At 51.1% G+C, this 21,556-nt stretch overlaps 5 protein-coding genes across 5 annotated transcripts; 2 read left to right on the top strand and 3 right to left on the bottom strand.

Moving 5' to 3' along the window:
* Nucleotides 1–570: 570 nt before the first annotated feature.
* On the top strand, nt 571–2,671 carry KVR01_000216 (uncharacterized protein; the record flags this gene model as incomplete). Its single annotated transcript, XM_044787825.1, has 3 exons — nt 571–667; nt 757–1,601; nt 1,664–2,671. 3 exons carry the CDS (start codon nt 571–573, stop codon nt 2,669–2,671), a joined length of 1,950 nt encoding a protein of 649 aa, XP_044650165.1.
* A 309-nt stretch (nt 2,672–2,980) lies between these two features.
* Nucleotides 2,981–4,297, bottom strand: KVR01_000532 (uncharacterized protein; the record flags this gene model as incomplete). The annotated part of the gene is made up of 2 exons (XM_044781249.1): nt 3,086–4,297; nt 2,981–2,992 (listed from the first exon to the last, which is right to left on the bottom strand). Exons 1-2 carry the CDS (start codon nt 4,061–4,063, stop codon nt 2,981–2,983), a joined length of 990 nt encoding a protein of 329 aa, XP_044650481.1. The 5' UTR covers nt 4,064–4,297.
* A 707-nt stretch (nt 4,298–5,004) lies between these two features.
* Nucleotides 5,005–6,084, bottom strand: KVR01_000212 (uncharacterized protein). Its single transcript, XM_044787298.1, has 2 exons — nt 5,569–6,084; nt 5,005–5,419 (listed from the first exon to the last, which is right to left on the bottom strand). The coding sequence occupies exons 1-2, from the start codon at nt 5,783–5,785 to the stop codon at nt 5,202–5,204; spliced, it is 435 nt and encodes a 144-aa protein (XP_044650161.1). The 5' UTR covers nt 5,786–6,084; the 3' UTR covers nt 5,005–5,201.
* A 1,330-nt stretch (nt 6,085–7,414) lies between these two features.
* On the top strand, nt 7,415–10,235 carry KVR01_000802 (uncharacterized protein; the record flags this gene model as incomplete). Its single annotated transcript, XM_044788850.1, has 1 exon — nt 7,415–10,235. Exon 1 carries the CDS (start codon nt 8,106–8,108, stop codon nt 10,233–10,235), a length of 2,130 nt encoding a protein of 709 aa, XP_044650751.1. The 5' UTR covers nt 7,415–8,105.
* Nucleotides 10,236–13,652: 3,417 nt separating this feature from the next.
* Nucleotides 13,653–20,207, bottom strand: KVR01_000326 (uncharacterized protein). The gene is made up of 9 exons (XM_044791289.1): nt 19,928–20,207; nt 19,545–19,877; nt 19,250–19,481; nt 19,147–19,200; nt 19,008–19,073; nt 18,720–18,959; nt 18,508–18,625; nt 14,193–18,448; nt 13,653–14,137 (listed from the first exon to the last, which is right to left on the bottom strand). The coding sequence occupies exons 1-9, from the start codon at nt 19,939–19,941 to the stop codon at nt 13,874–13,876; spliced, it is 5,577 nt and encodes a 1,858-aa protein (XP_044650275.1). The 5' UTR covers nt 19,942–20,207; the 3' UTR covers nt 13,653–13,873.
* Nucleotides 20,208–21,556: the final 1,349 nt, after the last annotated feature.

The raw sequence follows: 21,556 nt of genomic DNA, 5'->3' as shown, positions 1-21,556 counted from the left end.
CCCAGCTGCCCAATGCAGGCACTCATCCGCCTCGGAAGGTCTCCCGTGGCTTCATTCCCCGCTACTGCAGGTGAAGGCATGCATTTCGAGGGAGACGGATGCAAGATCCTGCAACGGCCTGCAGTGCAACACAAAATATTTTGGCAGCAGAATCGGGGAGCGAAAACGCTCTCTGTCTGGGCCCATGTTCTTTATGATGAATGGCCGCCCAGAACTAGTACTCACTCAATGGGTCCTCCAATGAGATATACGTGATCCACGCATTCCGCACCATTCTAGGCCCCTTCGTAACGGGTTATCTCCCATTCTTAACCATAAGTGCACAGAAACTGGGGCCCACCAGGGATCACAAATTTTGGGGCACCGACAGATGTGCATGCCGTCGATCAAGCCAAATCGACTCCTGGGGGACTAAGGATGTTCACTCTACCAACATATTTTACGGGCCTCCTCCAAAGAACCACGGCTCTCACCAGATACCCGCTCACGATCCTAATTAGTATTCCTGTTTTTATAACCATTCTGTCATTTGTCATTCCTTGCATCTGCTCTACCTACAGCATCGACATAATGCCGAGCATCTCCAAGGCATTTGCCTTGGCTGCGTCCTTGCAGCTCAGCCAACTGGCCACGGCACAAACGACTTTAGGTAGCAGCGCAACCACGTGTGAGTATAAGCTCTTCAGTTGGCGACGACCGAATCTTGTCTGTCTTTGATACAGCTTAACACAACTCTTGCTGACATTCAGTATGAAGCCGCGGACGAGGCCCATGCCACCGTCGAGGCGGCAGGGGAGGTTGTTGACGGGGCCTTTGTGCTCACAGACGCCGTGCTGGCCAGCCTCACAGAAAAGGGCATCTCAAATGTGTCGCTCTTCGAGTTTGCCAGCGGCGGCAAACCACAGAAGCGTGCTGCAAGGGGCCAGTGCAAGACAGCTCCAGGCGATTTTCTCTGGCCGGGGAGGACGATCTGGGAGCTTTTCAATCTACTGACCGGGGGCGCGATCATCCAAAATGTCCCCCTCGCCTCGGTCTGCTACACCTCATGGGGGAACTACGACGCACGCGAGTGCGCCCGAGTGACAGAGCAATGGGCTGATGTCGACCTGCACATCAAGAGTCCCTCGGACGTCATGTTCCCGATGTGGGAGGGCATGACCTGCCTCCCGCCCGAGATCGAGGCCAACGAGCCGACAGGGGACTGCACTCTTGGGGGGTACCCATCATATGTCGTCAACGCCACGACCGTCGCCCAGATCCAGCTCGCCGTCAACCTCGCCCGGAATCTGGATCTCCGCCTGGTCGTCAAGAACACCGGGCATGATTTCAACGGCCGCTCTGCAGGAGCTGGTGCGCTCTCTATCTGGATGAATTCATGGAAGGAGGTTCAGTTCTATGAGAATTACGAAACTTCAACTTATTCCGGGCCAGCCCTGAAGATTGGCGCCGGGCTTGAGAACAAGGAGTTGTTCGCGGCTGCAGACGAGTACGGAGTGACTGCAGTTGGGGGCTTGTGCACCACCGTTGCTGCTGGAGGTGGTTATATGGCTGGCGGAGGGCATGGGCCGATGTCGTCGAGTCTTGGACTGGGTGCTGATCAGGTAATGTGACCAAGGACTCACTCCTATGTACTATCCGGCGCACCACTGATGCCAAATCATAGGTACTGAGCATCGACGTAGTGACACCAGACGGGCGCTTCGTCACCGCCAATGAGACGCAGAACACGGAGCTGTTCTGGGCCCTACGGGGCGGCGGCGCAGGCACGATCGGCGTCACCACCTCCTGGACGATCAAGGCCGCCCCAAAGCTCTCCTCAGCCTCGGTCGTGAGCTTCGCCCTCGCCCCCGCGGGCAACGTCACCAGCGCCACGATCTGGGAGGCAATCAAGCTCTACCTGGGCAGCATCCCCGCCTACAACGCGGCGGGACACTACTCGTACTTCATCATCGCCCCCGCAGGCACCGGCGCCGACGTGTCGTTCATCATGAGCGGCTGGTTCGCGCCCAAAACCACCAGCGCACGGCACCAGCAGCAGCTGGCGCCGCTGTTCCGGGCGTGGGAGGGCCTCGGCATCCGCGTGGGGGCGCGGTGGCGCGAGTTCGACCGCTACCTCCCCGCGTGGCAGGCCCTCACGGACGCCGAGGCGGTGGGCTGGACGACCTCGCGCAGCGGCAGCCGCCTCGTGCCGGAGGACAGCCTCGTGGACCCCGGGAGGCTCGAGGCGACACACGCCGCCATGCGGGAGCTGTTCGGCCGCGGCGGAGTCAGCTTCGTCGGCTATGGTATTAGTGGTGGGAGCCCCGGGGAGGACAACGCCGTCAACCCGGCGTGGCGCACCGCGGGGCTTCACCTCATCGCGGCGGTGTCCTGGAGTGCCGACCTGTCGCTGGCTGATGTGTCGGACCTGAGCGTTGAGTTCACGGATGAGTGGCTTGCGCCGCTGAGGGAGATCACCGAGGGCGCATATGCCAGCGAGGCTGATATCCTGGAGCCGGAGTGGCAGAAGTCGTTCTTTGGGAGCACTTATGATCGTCTGTACGGCTTCAAGCAGAAGATCGACCCGGCTGGACTCTTCTACGCCCATCATGCTGTTGGAAGTGAGGACTGGTATGTGACGGACCAGCTGGAGGGACTGCCCACTCAGAATGGGCGGTTGTGTCGCGTGTAGCCTTTGGAGGGCCCTTCATAGAAACATGAGGCCAAAATAATTAAACACTTGTTTTCGACTCTGTATTATGTCTCCTGTCATCTCTAGGAGGACCTCCAGGGCCAACTTCCGCGAAAGTACGGAAACTCATGATACCTGTTTTCAAAAATACCCGACGTGACTGCGCACCGATGCAAAACCTACCTAGGTATGAGATAGACTACCCTTGTCTTCTTCAACGAAATGAGTAGCAAGTAAATTTTGTCTCAATAACCTTCGAAGCAGCGGATGAGAAAACAACGAAACACTCCTGCGAACGTGTTCCGAAGCTCAAAGCTTGCCCTTGATGTTTAGTAACCTGATGCGTTCCAAAGCATCCGATTGCACCTCCCGGACGATATCGCCCGCCGCCTTCACCCCATGAATAAGCCCTACCGAAGCCCCCGCGTAGGTCGCAAGTCTCCCGTCCGGGCCCCAGCCACTGTCGCCGCTCTTTGCAGCCTCATCATGGCGTTTCTTGAGCTCCTCGAAGGGGACGCCCGCCTGCTGGTCCACAAACGACCTGTTGATGATGGTCCTGGGCTGGTAGCCCTCGGGCCAGCCAAAAGTGCCCCTCAGGTGGTTGTAGAGCAGCGTGCGCGTCGTCGCCACCGCGCCGTCCGAGGCCCGCACGATCTCGTCCCGGTACCCCTTGCTAATACGCGCCTCGCCGGACGCCAGGAACCGCGTCCCCAGCACCGCGCCCGCCGCCCCCAGGCAGAGGGCCGCCGCGGCCCCGCGGCCGTCGGCGATGCCCCCCGCGGCCAGCAGGGGGACCCCGGACCCCGCCATCGCGTCCGCGACCTCCGGGAGCAGCGTCACGAGCCCCATGCCGTCAGCCGCCCGCCCGTGGCCGCCGGCCTCTGCGCCCTGGACGACGACCACGTCCGGCCTCTCGGAGGCCCGGAGGAGCTCCCGCGCCTCCCTCAGCGTCCCGATCTGGACCCACACCTGGGTCTCGGGGCACGCGCCGCGTATCCGGCGGGACCACGTGTCGAGCTCCGCGGGCCCCTCCCGCGGCGCGAACAGCCAGGCCGCGCAGGGCCTGAACCGCTGGATGCTGGCGGCGGCGGCGCCGAGGTCGTCTGCCCAGAGCTGGAAGCCGATGCCGACGGGGAGGCAGGAGGTGGCCGGCGGCGGGAACGGGTCTGATGTGGGCGGCGGCTGGGACGTGCGTATCTTGTCCACCAGGGCGGACGCCTCTTCGAGATTAGCCGCCACGTCTGGTGTGTTTGCCGCGGGCCCGATGAAGCCCAGGCCGCCCGCGCGAGAAACGGCGACGGCCAGCGCTGGGCCTGCCATGACGCGCATCGGGGCGCTTGCGATGAAGGGCCGTGAGACCCAGGGGTAGCGTGCTAGCAGTTCTGCGGCCATGATGGGTCCTGTTGGGGAGTCCTGTTGTACTGTGTGGCTGTTGACGGGATGGAGTGAGAAGGAGATATTATGGGGATCTCAGGAGTGGGGAGCTGAGACAGGAGCAAGGGCTTGCTAAACCGCTCGCTAGTAGTGTGAGAGGTTGTGAGAAGCACACCATGGATGCGTTTTATGTCACACCTTGACAGGCACCTTGATCCGAGGAGCCGCGGTGGGCCACGGGTGGGACTTTCCGCTGATGCGAACGGGTCGGTTCGTCACCAATCGAGATGTGTTCGCCGTGTGCACGACTATAGTTCTAGTATGACTCGGTTCCCGCAACTTCCGCAATACCCGTGATCTTTGTACGTCACCCATTCCCACTCAGGATCACGATCATCGAGTACTGAACCAAGCCAAAACGCGATGTCTGTTGAGCAATACCATTTTTGAGAACTTGCTACTAGTAGGCAGTGTCAAGTGTATCATGCCGTGGCATCAGCGACATTGACAGCTTGTAAAAGACTGCTCGATGCAGAGGAAATCCCCCAAACCTTTAGGCTAACGTGTGAACAAGAAACAAATAATCCTGAAGATTACATTTTTGAAAGTTGGGCCGGGAATGAATTCGAACAACAAAACCTTGGGAGTAAATCCAGTACTGCTGTAGACCTGTGAAATTTCTGTAGCCAGCAGTGAGCTTATGTGATGTACGAGCAAAGCTTTACTACGTGCTGTGATAATTACCGATTTTCTCTTTTTCCAACCCGAATCTCATTAATTGAACACTAGCGGGACGACAAATACTCTGCCGAGATATCTAACAAGTATTGGATCCGTCCTGGGGCTGGAAGAGCTCACACACGCAGGCACTTTATGTATATGTATCGGCACACGCATCTTCCGGTGCTACTCGCCAACAAGTACTGATTTATATCACAAATATCGAACACTCTTTCATTCATCCCTGCAGTTCTGCATTTCTTACAGCCTCAGAACGTTTTTCCACCTCCAAGTCCCAATCTCCTCCACCCAGTGAAGGCATGAACCCGCAATACCTGTGAAAAACTTCCCTTGCCAAGACTACTGCCTCTACATACAAAAGTGTGACGCTACAAACCGAACCCCCAAGTACACATAGACCACGACCAGACCAACCTCACGCCTCCGGCCGCTTGTACTCGCCGCCCGCGACCATCTCGTTGATCGTCTTCTCGGTGACCTGCATCGCCTCGACGCCCGCGGGCGTGCCGCAGTAGACCGTCGCCTGCAGCACGGCCTCGCGGATCTCGACCTCGGTGAGGCCGTTGTTGATGGCGCCGCGCGTGTGCAGCGCGAGCTCGAGCCACGCCCTCTGGGCGATGATGATCCCGAGGTCTGGTGGTACACGAACCCGGGTCAGCAACACACGAACAAAAAAAAAGAAAGAAAATTGCCATCTGCCCCCCGCCACCTTGTGGAAGGGGCCGTGGCGGAGGGTATGGAGGGGGAGGGGCCCAGGGGCGAGGGGAGATTGTCCGACTCACTCAGCAGGCTGCGCTGCTTGCGGTCCAGCCCCGGCCGCCGCCAGACCGTGCCCCACGCCCACTCGGTGATGAGCTCCTGGCCCGGCCGCGTGAAGGGCGTCGCGGTCCTGACGGCGTTGTCGACGTACTCGCGGCCGAGGACGGCGCGGCGGACCTCGAGCCCCTCGTGGAAGAGCTGGGCGTGGAGGTCGGCGGGCTTGGGGTCTGGGCTCGACATTGTGGAGATTGTGTGTCTTGGGGTGGATGATGAGGGGGGGAGGGAGGGGAGGGGATGAGGAGGGTTGATGGTATTATTTGGCTCTTGAACTCAAGGTGGGTGGATGTCAAGATGCCCAGTGGGTGGTGACAGGGGACCTATGCCATCAGGCCATGGCAGCGAGGGTTGTTTATTGCTTATATGTGCTTAGCGACGTCGCAGGTGCGGGTGGAGGATTAGGTGTTCAGGGACCAGGGCGGCAGCATGTCGAGATCTAATATCCAGGTGAGATCTTTGCCTCCCAGCCGGCGCGGGTGCGGGTCCTGCGGCAAAAGCGGCCAGCTCAGCCAGCCCTCTCTTACAAGCCAACCTCCCTCCGTTCACCCGTACCCGTATACGGCCCACCCGGTTGCGTAATGTGTACGACCCTCGAGGGGGATCGCATTCAAGTTCTGCAACCGACAACAGTGAGGACAGCGCCCGGGGCCCATCGCACCCACTTGGAAAAAATGTCTAGCCGGTGGACAGGGAGGGTGGGTTGGAGTCGACACAAGTCAGCCTCATGCAGTGCCAGTGCGAAACGGGACAGGGTCCACAGTTTCGGTGCGGGCCGCCCCATTATTCAAAGTTTGCGGTTGATAAGCTTTGAGTTGGGGCAGATCACGGACGATGTTCCCGCCAGCCGCCCCGATGTGATTTGAGATCCGCCGTGCCAAGACGGACGCTTGGCAGGGAGTAGGTGCCTTGTCACCAGGAACGGCCATCACCACGCTGCTAGTCACATGCTACTGCCGTGCGACCCGGACGGCTGCGGCTGACGGTCGAGCTGCAGGCTTGATGATTGTGACGGGGGAGGGGGGTTGGGTGTGATATCCACCGGTTAGTCACAGGCTTTGTTTTGTGCCGAGCTAGATGTACTACAAGATCCCTATTCCACACTTGAGCACATTTCCAATACGGCGCCGGGCAATACTCAAGAGGGGAACAATCTATATTTCTGGGGTTGGTGAGGATACCAGATGGGTACCGATAAATTAAGACAACGACGATATCGACTAACCATGAACTGATTCCAAGTCGTCGAATGATTCTCGTCGCCTATCTGGTCTGTAAAACAAGCAGACCAGGAAACCCTCATGCTATAAGTGGATATGTTCCAACCCACTTGGTCGCGGGGACCACTGGCTGTGCCCAAATTAGCACATGTGGGAAGGAAGAGCCCAGCTTACCGCCGTGTATGAATCAGATAGCAGCATGAAGCCCGCAAATAGTCCCTCCCCGGCCGGATCAGCGGATGTTTACCCACCTCCTGCCCCAGCTCAACAAGGTCTTCGTCATTGCAGGAGCTGACCAACTGCGAGGTCGTCTTCGGCCACGGGCAGTTACGAGGTCCCGAAGAATGCTTTTGATGTAGTTCCAAGACGGAAGGGCCCGAAGATCGCGGGCCCTTGGGGACCATCTCGATCGACCGGCTCGCTCCCTTGGTGGGTTCGAAGCGTATAGGGTATCCACACGATCCCCAGATACGCCGCCTGGGATGCCCACCGTGGGACAAAAGCTCTCCCATACAGTCAGCAACAAGGGACACTTCCCCGTGTGCATGTAATCATGTTGTTTGGGGTTGAACGCGAGCACGAGCCGGGTTGTGGCCCGACCGCTGCGCAGGTGTTTGTGTGGTGTAAGTGATCCTCCCGGATGCGGTCGAGGTATTGACTCGGCGCCTGGAAATGGGCGCATAATGGAGCTCGCAAGAGAAGACCCGCGTAGTATACCTTAGGTAACTTCGGTCCAAATGTCGCGGGAAACGCACCGTGGAATGGAGACAGCCTTGCAGCGCCGGGGTCCCAGACTCTTGTCGACGAGGGTCGCGACACAGCACGCCATGACAGACCAGTGGCCCGGAGTGGACGTGAGGCTCTCGCAACGACGTTCCATGACATGCTCGGCCGTAGGCGAGGCGGGCTGTGAGCCACGGCCGCATGTGGGACTCTGCTAGTGAGGAATCATGTACGGCCGCCTCGAGGTGGTGTCTAGATGCTGACCTTAGTAAGGTTCACGGGTTCAATCTCATCGCCGCGCTGGGGCACGTCAGGCTCACTGACGAAAACCGTCGAGCTCGTCAGCCGGGAAGCCGGGCACGCCGCCCCAGTCCGTCCAGATGCTGGGGCATAAATAGAGACCTGTCGCCCGTCAGTCTGACGATATTCCTCACCCTCAGCCGACCATCTCCTCTCAAGCAGACGAACCCAGACCAGGACTCCAGGAGGCACCTGAAAATCCGGAGCCCGGCCTACGAAAAGAAATCTCATCTCAAGCCTTTCCCACCCTGTATATATCCACCATGAACTACACAACCAGCAGCACCGCCTCTGAATCACTGGCGCAGGAAGCCACCATGGCAGCCCCGGGCACCACCGACACGCACGTCGCCATCGTCGGGGCCGGCCCCCGAGGAACAAGCACGCTGGAGCGTCTCTGCGCCTCGGCGAGGGACTTCCTCACCCCCGGCTCCCGGCTGACCGTCCACGTCGTCGACCCCTCGGCCCCAGGCGCCGGCCGCGTGTGGCGCACCGACCAGTCGCAGCAGCTGCTGATGAACACGGTGTCGTCGCAGATAACGCTCTACACGGACAACAGCGTAAGCTGCGCGGGCCCGATCCGCCCCGGGCCGAGCCTGCACGAGTGGGCCGTCTCCCCGGCGGGCGGCATGCCGGACCTGGGCCCCGACGACTACCCGACGCGCGCCCTCTACGGCCGCTACCTGGCGTGGGTGTTCAATGAAACAGTCCGCACCCGCCCCGAGGGCGTCGAGGTGCAGGTCCACGCTGCGCGCGCGGTGCGCCTCGACGACGGGCCGGGGGGCAGCCAGGTCCTCACGCTGTCCACGGGCGGTGTTCTCTACGGCCTGTCGGCGGTGGTGCTCGCGCTGGGCCACCTGCCGCTGCTGAGGGGCCCCGAGGAGCTGGCGCTGGCGACGCACGCGGCGCGGCAGGGCCTGCGGTACGTCGGGCCCGCGAACCCGGCCGACGTGGAGCTCGAGGCCGTCGCTCCGGGGGAGCCCGTCTTCCTCCGCGGGCTGGGGCTCAACTTTTTCGACTACATGGCCCTCCTGACGCTGGGCCGGGGCGGCCGTTTCGTCAGGGACGACGAGGCCGGCGGACAGCTCCGATACGTCGCCTCGGGCAACGAGCCCCGGCTGTTTGCGGGCTCCCGCCGCGGGATCCCGTACCAGTCGCGCGGCGCGAACCAGAAGGGCGTCGACGGCCGCCACCAGCCTCTGCTCCTGACCGAGGAGGTGATCGCCGGGTTCCGGCGGCGCGCCGAGGCCGGCAGCCCGCCCGACTTCCTGGCCGAGGTGTGGCCGCTGGTCGCGAAGGAGGTCGAGGCGGTGTACTACGGCCTCCTCCTCAGGCGGGAGGGCATGTTGAAGTCGGAGGAGCAACAAACAAAATTCCAGGGGCGCTTCCTCGCGGCGCCGCACGCCAGCCCGGAGGAGGCGGCGGTCCTGGACGAGATGGGCGTCCCCGGGGAGCAGCGCTGGTCGTGGGAGCGCCTCGCCCGGCCGCAGGGGCGGCGCACCTTCAGCTCGGCGGGCGAGTGGCGGGCGTGGCTGGTCGCCTACCTCCGCGAGGACGCGGCGCAGGCGGCGCTGGGCAACGCCGAGGGCCCGCTCAAGGCGGCGCTCGACGTCCTCCGCGACCTGCGCAACGAGGTGCGCCTCGTCGTCGACCACGGCGGGCTGGCGGGCGGCTCGAGGAGGGACCACCTCGACGGCTGGTACACGCCGCTCAACGGGTTCCTGTCCATCGGCCCGCCGCAGCTGCGCATCGAGCAGATGGTCGCCCTGATCGAGGCCGGCGTGCTCGACGTGCTCGGCCCGCGCCCGGAAGTCCGCGCCACGGGGGGCGGCTGGCTCGTCCGCTCGCCGCACGTCCCCGGCCCCAGCGTCCGCGTCACGACGCTCATCGAGGCGCGCCTCCCCGAGCCCGACCTCAAGTGTACTGCTGACGGGTTGCTGAGCCACCTGCTGCGGACGGGCCAGTGCCGCGCCCACGCCACGCCCGACGGCGCCTACGAGACGGGCGGGCTCGACGTCACGCGCGCGCCGTACCACGTCGTCGACGCCAGGGGCCGCCCGCACCCGCGCCGCTTCGCTATCGGCGTCCCTACCGAGGGAGTTCACTGGGTCACGGCTGCAGGGATCCGGCCTGGTGTCAACTCGGTTACGCTTGGGGAGACTGACGCTATCGCCCGGGCGAGCCTGCGTGTCGCGGCTGCTGACGGGGCGGATGGTTCTGGGGACGACGACAACCTGCTGGCGGTGAGCGTCCAGGCGCGGCTGGGGACGGGGTTGCCTGTCGTTGAGGCTGTTGCTGCTGCTGCTGGCGCGGTGCTGCAGCAGCTGGATGCCAGTGTCCCGCGGCCTATGGCGAGTCTTGTCCAGCCTGCTACTAACAGCGTCAAGGTGTGAGGTTGCTGGCTGTGGAAGAGAGGAGATGTGAAGGTAAATATGTACCTGGGTAGGATTGGGATGTCAGGGGTGAGATTCATGCTTACGTGAGCATGTATATGAGACATCTCAAGTCAAAACAAGGTTTGGTGCACTCGGATTGTTGTGGTGGAAAAGTAGTTAGGTTGGGTTACGGCGTTTTTCACTTATATCATTTACCTTGTTCCATGATTTCTTTTATTATTAAAAGCTAGATAGAGGAAGTGATTTAGGAAAGGGCATAAGCTAGATAAATATAACGGGGCAGGGTTGCTACTGATATCAACTTATCTGTAGTTACCACTTATCGAGTGAGGGCATGCAGCAAATGGGCATCGTTCACTGGCAGTGTTTCAGGGGTTAATGGGCAGGTTATCTTGAGTGACTGTGTCGTAATGCCCTTTGAGTAGCGATATGTATGTTGTCATCAAACACTGCATATGTGTGAATCTCATTAAAAGTATGCACTTTTGTTTCGGATATTTCCGTTCTCCTACATAAGCTTTTGGACCCTTCGATTCAATATCACCAAACTCAGGAGCAGGGGTGAATTGAGATTTACTTTCCGATTTGGTCCAGTAGGCGTTCTTTCAGACTTGGAGCATCTGCAGAAAATGTTAAAGTAATTGATCCGGAGGAAATACCAAGCAAGGCCTTCTGTTTGCTACTCACAAAATCCACTTGCTTCAGATCTCACAATGGCTCCATCTAGCAACCTTAGAGTAGTCAGTCTAAAGTATGCACGGATGACAGGAGTGCGCTCGCGTGCCTGCTGCTCAGCTGCAGTGTGCAAAGGTTCCCATCGCAGTGCTCTACTAGTAGTACCGCCCGGCATGTTCCGCGGTTCTGATGCATACCAACTATACCCACGAAAATACACCCTAACCGGAGAAGTTTCTAAAAATTATATTTATTTTCATGCTAGGCTTTCAATTTATTTAATAGGTGTTTAAAATATTTAAGATATTTAAGGTATTTCAAGGAATTAAAAAGGATGAATAGAAAAAGAGGAGGGGTGGAAAAAAAAGGGTTAAGTGTTAAAAGTAGTAGTTATACTTAATATAAAAAAGTATTAGTTTAATTATAATTTCTAGTATATTAATTAAGAGACCTCTTTAAAAATATAGTTATTTAATAGAAATATTACATATAATAACTATCTTATATTTATAAAAAATATTTAACTTAGTATTTAATATTATTATTATTATTTTCCTTTTTTATTAAACTTATTTAAAGTATTACTTTTTTACTTATTACTTTTATTTCAAAATTTATTAATAACTTTTTAACTTTTAATTCTTTAAAACCTCTTCTTATTTATATAATTAAAAGTTATTAAATTTATTTAAATATATAGTTTATATAAACTTTATAAAACTTAAAAGTTAAAAATTATATTAAAGATATAAATAGTATTAATAAATAAATAAATTAATAAATAAATTAATATATTTTATTTTTCTTTTATTTTATAAAATATTAATAAATAAATAATATTTAAATAACTAATTATTATTTTAATATAAATTAAAAAAAGTATTAAAAAGTTAAAATATTAAAAGGTTATAAAAATAATTAAAAAGCTTAAAAGAATTTAATAAACGTAAATTAAAATTAAATAAATATTTAAGAAAAGTAATAAAGATAATAAATTAAAGATTTTAATTATTAAGAAGAATAAAATTTTAATAATAATAGAAATAGGGTTAAGGTAAAGGGGTAGTTAAAGGAGGAGTTGGTTAGAATTAGGGGACTGTCGGAATGTGGGCCGGGTACCTTAGTAGGAGTTAAATCATCTATATTAGCCCTCACGCGTCTTAAAACACCTTTCTTAAAACATGATGCGAAACTAACGCCTTGACTTGCTGCCTCAAGTTGTAACGGTAGCCTCAATCCCCTTCATATCGTTCAAGGTCTTCCTTCTTCTTCTACTGTTTACGTTTTTCGAAGTACACCCCTGTGGCCGCACGCCAATTTTTGCACTGCTAAAATAATGCTGATTAATAGGGTTGAAATTAGTTAGAATTAGTTTAATTATAGACTCTAACTAAGACTAAGGCTTTAATTATTAACTTTAATTAAATTAAAGGTTTTTAATTAAAGAGCTGATTAAATTAAATTAGTTTAGTTAAAGGGGTAGATTAAAACTAAAAAATTAAAACTAAAAATAATTTAAGTAGAGATTAAACTTATAAATTTTTTAAATTTAATATTAAAAGTAGAACTATTATATTATAAGCCTACTTTCTTTAATCTCTTAATTTAATTATAACTTATTCCTTAATTAATAAGTTTTAATTAACTTTTTAATTAAAACTAAAAAACTAAATTAAATTAAAAACTAATTAGTTATATTAAAAAACTAAAGAATAAATTTATAACTCTATCGATTAAAAGGGATATATATAGCGCTTTAAAAATTAATAGTTATATATTTAAAGGCTTTAATTATATTATATTTTTATTTAATTAATTATTTATTTATTATTTTTAATTTTTAAATTAATTATTAACTTATATTTTAAGTATAAACTTAATAATTATTTAATATATAGCCTTAAATTTATTTATATATAGAGTTTTAACTTCCTTTATAAAGCTTTTTTCTATTATATTCTTTATAAATTATATAAAAGTAAATAAATCCTTAATAATAAAGTAATATATTTAAAAAGGATTTAATTTTTAAATACTTAAAGTTTTACTTTCTTTATATAATATTTATTTAATATATAATAAATAAACTCTATTTAACTTTTTAAAAAGTTTTAATTTTTTATAAAACTTATATTAAAAGGTTTTCTTAAATAGATTTATTATTATAATAATATTATTCTATTAATAATTATATATTTAAAATAAGGATTATAATATATTTAATTTATTTAATAAAGGTAGATTTAAATAACTATTAAGTATATTAATAAGGAAAAGCTAACTTATTAAATCTTATATTATAAAATTCTTCTTCTTATAAAGATTATTTTAAAACTATTTAAATTTTATTATATAACTATTTTATTAATATTAACTTTAATATTATAATAAATTAACCCTTAAGCTACTTATATTAATAATTTTAATATAGTATTATTAAAATAATACCTTTTAATTTTATTTATATAATATAAAGCTTAACTATATATTTATATATTATATTTTCTTTTTATTATTATTAATATTATATTTCTATAAATATTAAATTTTAAGTATTTATTATTATATAAAGATACTATATATATTTTATATATATAGGGATTAAAAAACGAAACTACCTAGATACTTAAGACTAAGGGAGGAATATCTTAATATATTATTAATTATAGATTAACATCTCTAGTATAAATCCCTGCCATCTAAATTGTTAAGTCTTAGCACTGCTAATGAGACACATTGTAAACAATGGTATTGTATGATTCACCAAATAATCCTGACAGTAGAGACCTGTCCATCAACCAATAATCATTCCACGTGGGAAATACATTCAGGAGGTCCAGGTAACATAATAGGAATGCTGTACTGCACACCGCAAGACCAGATATGAAGTACAGAGCCAGGGGTGGTGTTTTCCATGACTAAAATGTATACTTCTCGAAGTTGCGGCATCTTCTAAACGGCTAATTCACCTGATCGGCCGACTCCTCTCCATCGCCACTACCATCCTCACCAGAACGACTAGACGTATCGCTTGTACTCGCGCTCAATGATGGTTCAGGCGACGAGGACCGAGATTCAGAGTACTCACTATCAAACTCGAGTTCCGGACCGGTTTCTTCAAATTCATGATTTGCATGGTGTATCTTGTCCTTCCAGTTGAAGCACTTGTAGCAGTAGTCGAAGTCGGGACATACCTTGCAGGTGTACGCCAGGCCACGGCACCGCTAAAGGTTGTTAGCCACAGCATCTCGAGGCGGAGGAGAAGAGGAAACCGCTTACAAGACCACAGAACTCGCATCCCTTTCGGGAAATCCGTGAACGTTCGTGGCTCAGAAATTCTGGCATACCGTTGCCGTCGAGTTCATCCCCACTCGTCGATTCCAGATCGGCACTTCCTGAGCGATCCTCCGATCTTGGAGCAAGGAGCTCTAGGACCTCATTGTCGCATCCGTGGTATCGAGCAATACCTGCAGGTGTATACTCTTTCCCGCGGAGGCGAGCTTTTACCAATGGATTCGCTCCCCGATCGAGCAGGTACTTCAGCATGTCAAGATTCGGCTTGGCGTCCTCCTCCGCAACGGAACTTTCATCGGCACTGGTCTTTTCGTCGGCAATGGCCCTTCGGTCGACAATGGCCCTTGCTGCCCAGCATAGCGGCGTCCACCCATCTAGATCGACATCATTGATGGCATCACTTCCACTGAGTTGCAATAGATCGCCCAGGAGTGCTGTGTTGCCACCCTCTGCTGCCCAGCTTATGCTGCTCCGACCGACGTTGTCCTTATCCGCGTGCTTTCCGCCATTGGCCATGATGAAGGAAACCATTTCTCTTCTGCCAAGGCAAGCAGCAAAATGGAGAGGTGTCCTGCCGGAAATATCACGGCCTGCAAAACTTGCACCTCTCGCGGCTAGGGCGTGGAGGTGTTCTACCTCTCCGCCCACAACTGCAGCCACTGATACCCCACCGAAGCGACTGTTCGAGTCATTGATGTTGGCGCCAGCTTTCAGTAGAATGTCAATAAGCCTCGTCTTACATTCATTGTCGCTGTCGGAGTCGAAGAAAATGGATGAGAGTGGTGTCCCCGCTTCGCCTAACACCGACAGGTTCACGTCTGCTCCTCCATTTACCAAGTCTTCAACAATTTCTACCAACCCCATATTGCAGGCAGCGTGGAGTGGGCCGCCGAAGCAAGGAGATATGATAGTGGTGTCGGCACCCTTTGACATGAGGTACCTCGCGCCCTCTCCGTGTCCGTATCTGAGTGCCGCAATAAGGGGTGTTGAGCCGTCGCAATCCGTGACATTGATTTCCGACCCTGCGCGGACCAGCAGCTTGATATTTTCAAGCGGTGTTGTGTCTTCGATGTAGTGGAGCGGTGTTTTGCTGTCTTTGGTCTTCATGTCCAGTGCCGGTCTGAATTCTAGAAGGGCCCCCAGAGCGCTGCTATCAATTCCAAGGTGTACAAGACTGTCCCCAAAATCGTCTCGACGATTGATATTCGCGCCAGCATCGGCCAGGATTCTGACGATGTTTGCATAACCATTCACCACCGCACGTTCCAGGGGCTCCCACCCGTCCATCAGCTCGTCGTTTGGATCGATCTGAGCGTTGTACTGGAGCAGTAGGGTAACGATATCTGCTCGGTTTCTCACAATCGCTTCAATGAGAGGTGACCTGTCACGGTGAGGAAATTTGTTGGGGTCAGCCCCTCGCTTCAGGAGATTTCTCACGATCTCTTCCTTGGGGTTACTGCAACTGAAAGCACACATCAGTGCAGTAGAGCCATCCAGTCGTTCAGCGTCTATTTCAAGACTTCCATGGTCCAGAAGCGCCTGGAGAGTCTCAACGTCATGCTCCAGTACGCAGATGTGTATGGGACGATCGCCTTTCGGCCGAGGCAAGTTGACATTGGCTCCGTGTTGCAGGAGGCACCTGACGATACGATGTCTTTGTTGAGGATGGGACCAGCATGCACGTACTAGCGCAGTTTGTCCAGAAAAGACCTCGTCTATGTCCGCCCCTTTTTCGAGGAGCAACTTGACGATATCAGAAACAGAGTCGTAACCGGGGCCCCTGATCGCATGCCTCAACATGGGGAGGTTGTTCAATTTCGAGTTGGGATCCGCCCCGTGATCCAAAAGGAGTTGGCATATTTCGAATGAGCCCTTTCCGACAGCATACCAAAGGGGTGTGCCCGAGGGCCCGAAGACTTCCGGGTCTGCCTTGGCGTCAAGCAAAGCACGCACACAGCCCACATTCTCTTCCTGAACTGCACAGGTAAGGGGGGACCATCCAGGTTCGGTTTGGCTGGCTACAGCCTTCAAATTCGGATTCGCTCCTAATTTGAGCAAAGCTACCAGTGCTTTTGAACAACCGAGCAGGCAGGCCTCGTATACCGGCACTCGGAAGTCCATGGTTTGGGCATCCAGGTCAGCATGGCATTCTCCGAGGAACTTTACCATATCCGGGTGCCCGTACGCGGCCGCCAAATGAAGTGCCGTTAATCCGAAGTCGTTCGCAGCGTGAGGATCTGCGCCGTATTTCAACAACAATCTGGCACTTATCAGGTTGTTCCCAAAGACAGCTTGACGAAGCGGTACGGAACGGGCCATCATCCCGGGACCTCCACTAATATCATGCGGTGTGTCGGCAGGGCAGCCGAGTTCCAAAAGTCTGGCCAGAACAACATTGAGGCCAAGCCGACTTGCACGAACCACCTGTGCTACATCGCCTTCCCAGGGAAAGTGTGCGTATTCTTTGGAAATATACTCAATCAATCCTTCCCAGGCTGTTTCGTCAGCTCGTCCGCCAGCACAGGTGAGAGCGCGCTTGACAGTGTCGATTGAGTATCGTCTTTTGCGCAGAAGTATCTCCGCACTGTGTGAGGATCTGTTGATGTATGCCTCGCCCAGCCCATCGGAAAAGTCCTCATCGTTCACCCGGAAGCTCTCAGCCAGATCAACCAGACCTCGACCCGCTAAGACAGGATAGAGGGATGTAAATGGTCGCGGACTCCGGGTGAAAGGATTTGCAAGCGACCAATATGATTTGGACCAGTTGGTGGTAACGCCGGACCTGACAAATCTAGCCACATCCTCCGTCAAATCGTACCCATGGGGCGCCTGGGAAGCGTGATGAATCCAATATTGAACCGCGTAATCTTCAATGCTGGTATCATGGCTGTCCGTAGATTGGGAGACTGCGTCACTGAGTGAGTTGTCATAACGCCTCGCAAGGCTTTTCTGCGCCGCAGGAGTGGCCAGATAAGCAAGACAAGTTTTGGCGATGACGCCATGTGGATTCCTGTCCCATGAATCCCATATATGCGACGAACTTGACTGATTGTTTGACACCTTGATGAGAGATTCTCGAATATGATGCGTAGAGAGGGCCACCGTGTTGTTCTCAAAGCTGAGGACGCCTGCCAACCAAATTTGCAACTTCTCGATAAGCTCGTCAGCCTCTTGGCTGGAAAGCTGCCGGAGGTCGGGGCCCGCGTTGTTCAATTCAAAACTGACAGCGTTTGCAAACTCCAAGTGCGTCAGAGGCCGAACAGCGTAAAGGGCCCAGGCAAGCGTTCGCGAAGCGAATTTGTGATCTGGGACTTTTTTCAGGATCATTTCGAGGACGGAGTCGAGGCTGATTCTTTCTGGGCTGCCCGTTATGTGTCGAATTGATTGCTTTGACGGCGATTCGTGGTCGGATTTAGCATGTTGAATTAAAGAATCACGAACATCTGGATCCAGACCCTCAAGAGCTTCTAATTCTTGATCCACATCCTTTTTGGCTGCTTGCCCGTTCGATCCTTGTCTTAGCAGCAGAGGACCATGTGGATCAGTTGCACGGTCATGATACTTTTGAGTCGCGATTCCCTTGGCTGATACGTCCAGGTAGACGACAGGTAGGTTGCTGAGCTCTTCAGCTAAGGCGTCTTTCCGGCTGCTGGTAACCACAATTTTCCAATGCCATTCTCGAGTCTGCGAAACATTGAGGAAGAAGTCTAGGAAGGCTTTTCTAGACACCGGCTCGCATTCATTGAAATTGACGAGAACAAAAGAGATGTCTCTGGCCCCACACCAATTTCGACAACTCTGAAACATAGCGAGTGCATCATTGTAGTGCCAGCCGCGATTCACTCGGCACACTTCATACACTGGTTCACAGGCATTAACGGAGCTTGATGGCGAATGCCCTAACATCTGAGCAAGGAATGTAGCCATCATGTCGAGTGCGTCATCTCTTCGGGTATCGTAGCGGTCGAAAGGGAAAAAAAGGTCGAATTGTCGGTTCCATGGGCCGTCGAGCATTTCAAGATCGTAAAGAACGTACTCCGATGCCAATCGTGCGTGGGAACCGCCCTTCAGATAGAGAATCTCGGGCTTCCGCCTACTACGCCAAGCTTGGTATTGTTGGTTCTCACTGATCCATGCGTATGACTTGTCCAAGCCATCGCCTGTCCGAAGGGGAGGCACGGGCGAGGCAAGAGAGATCAGTGCCTTCTCAATACGAAGACTAGATTTGTCAAAGCTGAGTGCTACCAATCTGTTAGCTAGTCGTCATGTGTGCTTGTCACGTCTGTCCAAAGCTTCTTACACTGTCTTATATTCTCAATGCAACATTTGATTGGATAGCGTTCTCCGTCCCGATGCCGGCCACCGGCGATACGAAACTCGAAGGGGGATCCCAAGGTGCCACAGAAACTACCAAAAACCTATGTTCATCAGTTTGAATGCACCTTGCGCTCTTCAAGTTCTTTCCAGTAAAACTCGTAATACTTGGAAAGTGTTTTGGGATTTAACGCGCACCTCGTCGATATTACTATTGGAAGCCCCAGAAAAAACGCTTATTGCATAAGACCGAAACATTTGCTTCGAGAGGAAGTAGGAGTCATTGATCGCTGTTATGGCTTTGGCAAGGCTTGTAGTTCCGCTTGTTTGCGAACGCAACTTATGACTTCTCCGCTCTTTCCGGCGGTAAACGAACTTGGAAAGTCTCTGCTCCATGTCCCGGAGATTCGTGGCCCTATGCGGGCAGCCGTAGAAAAGCTGACGACTATAAGCAGGTGCCGCAACTTGAGAGGACGCAACACTTACGAGAAGACGCGTAGCATCGGATATAAACCCGTAGGCGAGCGGATTGAGTTGGGCCTGCGCAAGCGCCTTTTTGATTACCTGATTATCGGTGTAATGAACTTTAAAGTTGGACAGGCGTGACGGATCTGAATACACTTACACATTTGACTATGCTACCGCCAACGTCATGAGCTATGAACATTAGGCCCCGCATCTTAAAGAGTTAGTAAATTTGGTTCTCTGAATTCCAGTGAAACTCTAACCTGAGTAGATGACTTCTTCATTCTTTTGATGTCTTCTAGAAGAGTCATCGCCAAATTCTTCATAACTTCATGTGTGCAGGTGCCACTCAGCATAGTCATGGGGTCATAACCAAAAGACACGACATTTTGATGTTGATTGTAGCCCTGTCGATGTAGCCAGGATGAATTTCCTGACCCAGGGTTTTTCCATGGGGGTCGTCGAGCACCCCAAAATCCGTGTACCACAACAATGCTTTGTTCCCGTGTCAGCCTGTCTCCATTTACACTCTTTGACCAGATTAGACGTCCCACTCACTCAAAATAGTGTGGAATCAGGCTCGGGTGTTCAGCGGTGCTGTCATTTCGACCAAGCCAAAGTGGAACGAGTCCCCGGGCATCATATTCAGGCGGTTTCTCCCCCTTCATGTACTTTAGCACGTCGTTCCATTGCGCCTCAACCTCTTCCAAGTCCTTAGCCTCTTCCCATGGATCACATTGTGTAGAATCCGGGGAAGTCCCCTGATCGTCATCAATATGGCTGGTGGAGCTGGCTTCCGCAACAGCAGTCCCTTCATCTATACGACCATCTCGGTCACCATCATCGACGGAGACTTGATCGGAAGCTGTTTCGGTCGAAGGCATATCTGAACTGCCGATGGTTGTTAAATATGGCCCATTCAAATGAGACGGAGAGCTCACCAATGGCTCCTCATACAGAGACGAAGCTGGGTTGACAAGTGGCTCTACTGGAGTGTGTGTACGGTCGAAAGTGTTTTATCATTTCTCCTTTGCCAATATCGTGATTTTTGAGATTAGTTCGAAATTCCCACCGCAGTATCGAGTTGAGTGTCAGAGCAGAAAAACGGAGCTGCCCTGATGCACAAGTGTCGTTCGGGGGATCGCTCGCCTCGTCACCCTACACATCTGGGATAGGCGACCCATCCACAAGAGATTGTCTCCCAATCAGAATCCATGTCTGCGGTCATCCGCATTATCTGTGCAGCATTGGCAGGAAATAACGCAGCCACATGCATCCCTACTTAATTGACCTCGAGCCGTAGCGACGCGGCAGGGGGGCAAACACAGTCAGACGGAGGCATCCGCCAATAATACAGATTTCGGTAGAATCGTGCAGAGCCTACGGTACATGACACCATGCCAAGCCGCACTGTCTACACAAGAAAACAATGAACAATACGTCAAATACGGGCTGTTGTTGAATGGCCGTGTTCAGGAGAACTAAACGTATTCACTTAAATTCCCAGGGTTATCACCCCACTAACTACGCTTACATGGTCTCCACCATGTCCGTTAAACCAACAATGGAGGGTCTGCCGGCTTTTGACCTTGAACTCGGTGAGCAGGGCGACGACGGAAGCAGTTTTCGCATGCAGAACGATCCCTCTGATCCCCGCCAGCGACCAAACATCACAGAGCGTAAGGGCGTCATTGATATCCGCTGTACCGCCGCCGACGTCGTTCACGGCTATGTGAAGGATGGTGAGGGTCCAGCAACACTTCTGGTCTACGAATTCCAGTTCGACCCTCGGAAGATATCTCGACGCATCAAAACAATCGACATAGAGTTTAGGTTCGCTTCAGAGAACGGAAAGGAGCCCGAGGTTTTAAAAGTCTCCCCAAAGGGACGTATGACTATGGTGCCGACAACACAAGTGGTGGTTTTCATGGTTTCATTTTCAATCCCCATATATATAAAATATATATAGCGCCTTCATACAGTAGTAAACACTCAAGACCTAGCATCTAAAGAAATATAGTGCTAATAATAGTAGAAAGAGAATATAGTATGTGGGTATATAGCTAAGCCTCATACTATACAGATAAGGCTAGAAGGTATCGCTCTTAACGGTGCCGTACTAGAATTATCGATATAAGTAGCCTAAGGGCTAATCTACTACAATACTAGAGTTAAAGTTAATAAAATAGTTATATAATAAGATTAAAATAGTTTTAAAATAGCCCCTATAAGAAAAAGAATTCTATAATATAAGACCTAATAAACTAACTCTTCCCTATTAATATACTTATTATATAGTTACTTAAATCTACCCTTATTAAATAAGTTAAATATATTATAATCCCTATCTTAAATATATAGTTACTAATAGAATAGTAATACTATAATAATAAACCTATTTAAAAAAGCTTTTTTATATAAATTCTATAAAAAAATTAAAACCCTTTTAAAAAGTTAAGTAGAGTTTATTTACTATATATTAGATAAATACTATATAAGGAAAGTGGAAGTCTAAATACTTAAAAATTAAATCTTCTTTCTTTAAGTATACTATTTTATTATTAAGGATT

This window comes from Diaporthe batatas, assembly GCF_019321695.1.
Source record: "Diaporthe batatas strain CRI 302-4 chromosome Unknown Contig00001, whole genome shotgun sequence".
Classification (NCBI taxonomy): domain Eukaryota; kingdom Fungi; phylum Ascomycota; class Sordariomycetes; order Diaporthales; family Diaporthaceae; genus Diaporthe; species Diaporthe batatas.
This window is presented reverse-complemented; position numbering and strand designations above follow the sequence as displayed.

Excerpts from the sequence above, each read along its gene's own strand:
- KVR01_000212 (XM_044787298.1), bottom strand. The coding sequence starts at position 5,785 with ATGTCGAGCCCAGACCCCAAGCCCGCCGACCTCCACGCCCAGCTCTTC. Across the intron at positions 5,420-5,568 it reads CAAGCAGCGCAGCCTGCTGA|ACCTCGGGATCATCATCGCC; the intron begins GTGAGTCGGACA and ends GTGTACCACCAG.
- KVR01_000326 (XM_044791289.1), bottom strand. Across the intron at positions 18,960-19,007 it reads CCGATGCTACGCGTCTTCTC|CTTTTCTACGGCTGCCCGCA; the intron begins GTAAGTGTTGCG and ends TATAGTCGTCAG. Across the intron at positions 18,449-18,507 it reads CATTGAGAATATAAGACAGT|CACTCAGCTTTGACAAATCT; the intron begins GTAAGAAGCTTT and ends ACAGATTGGTAG.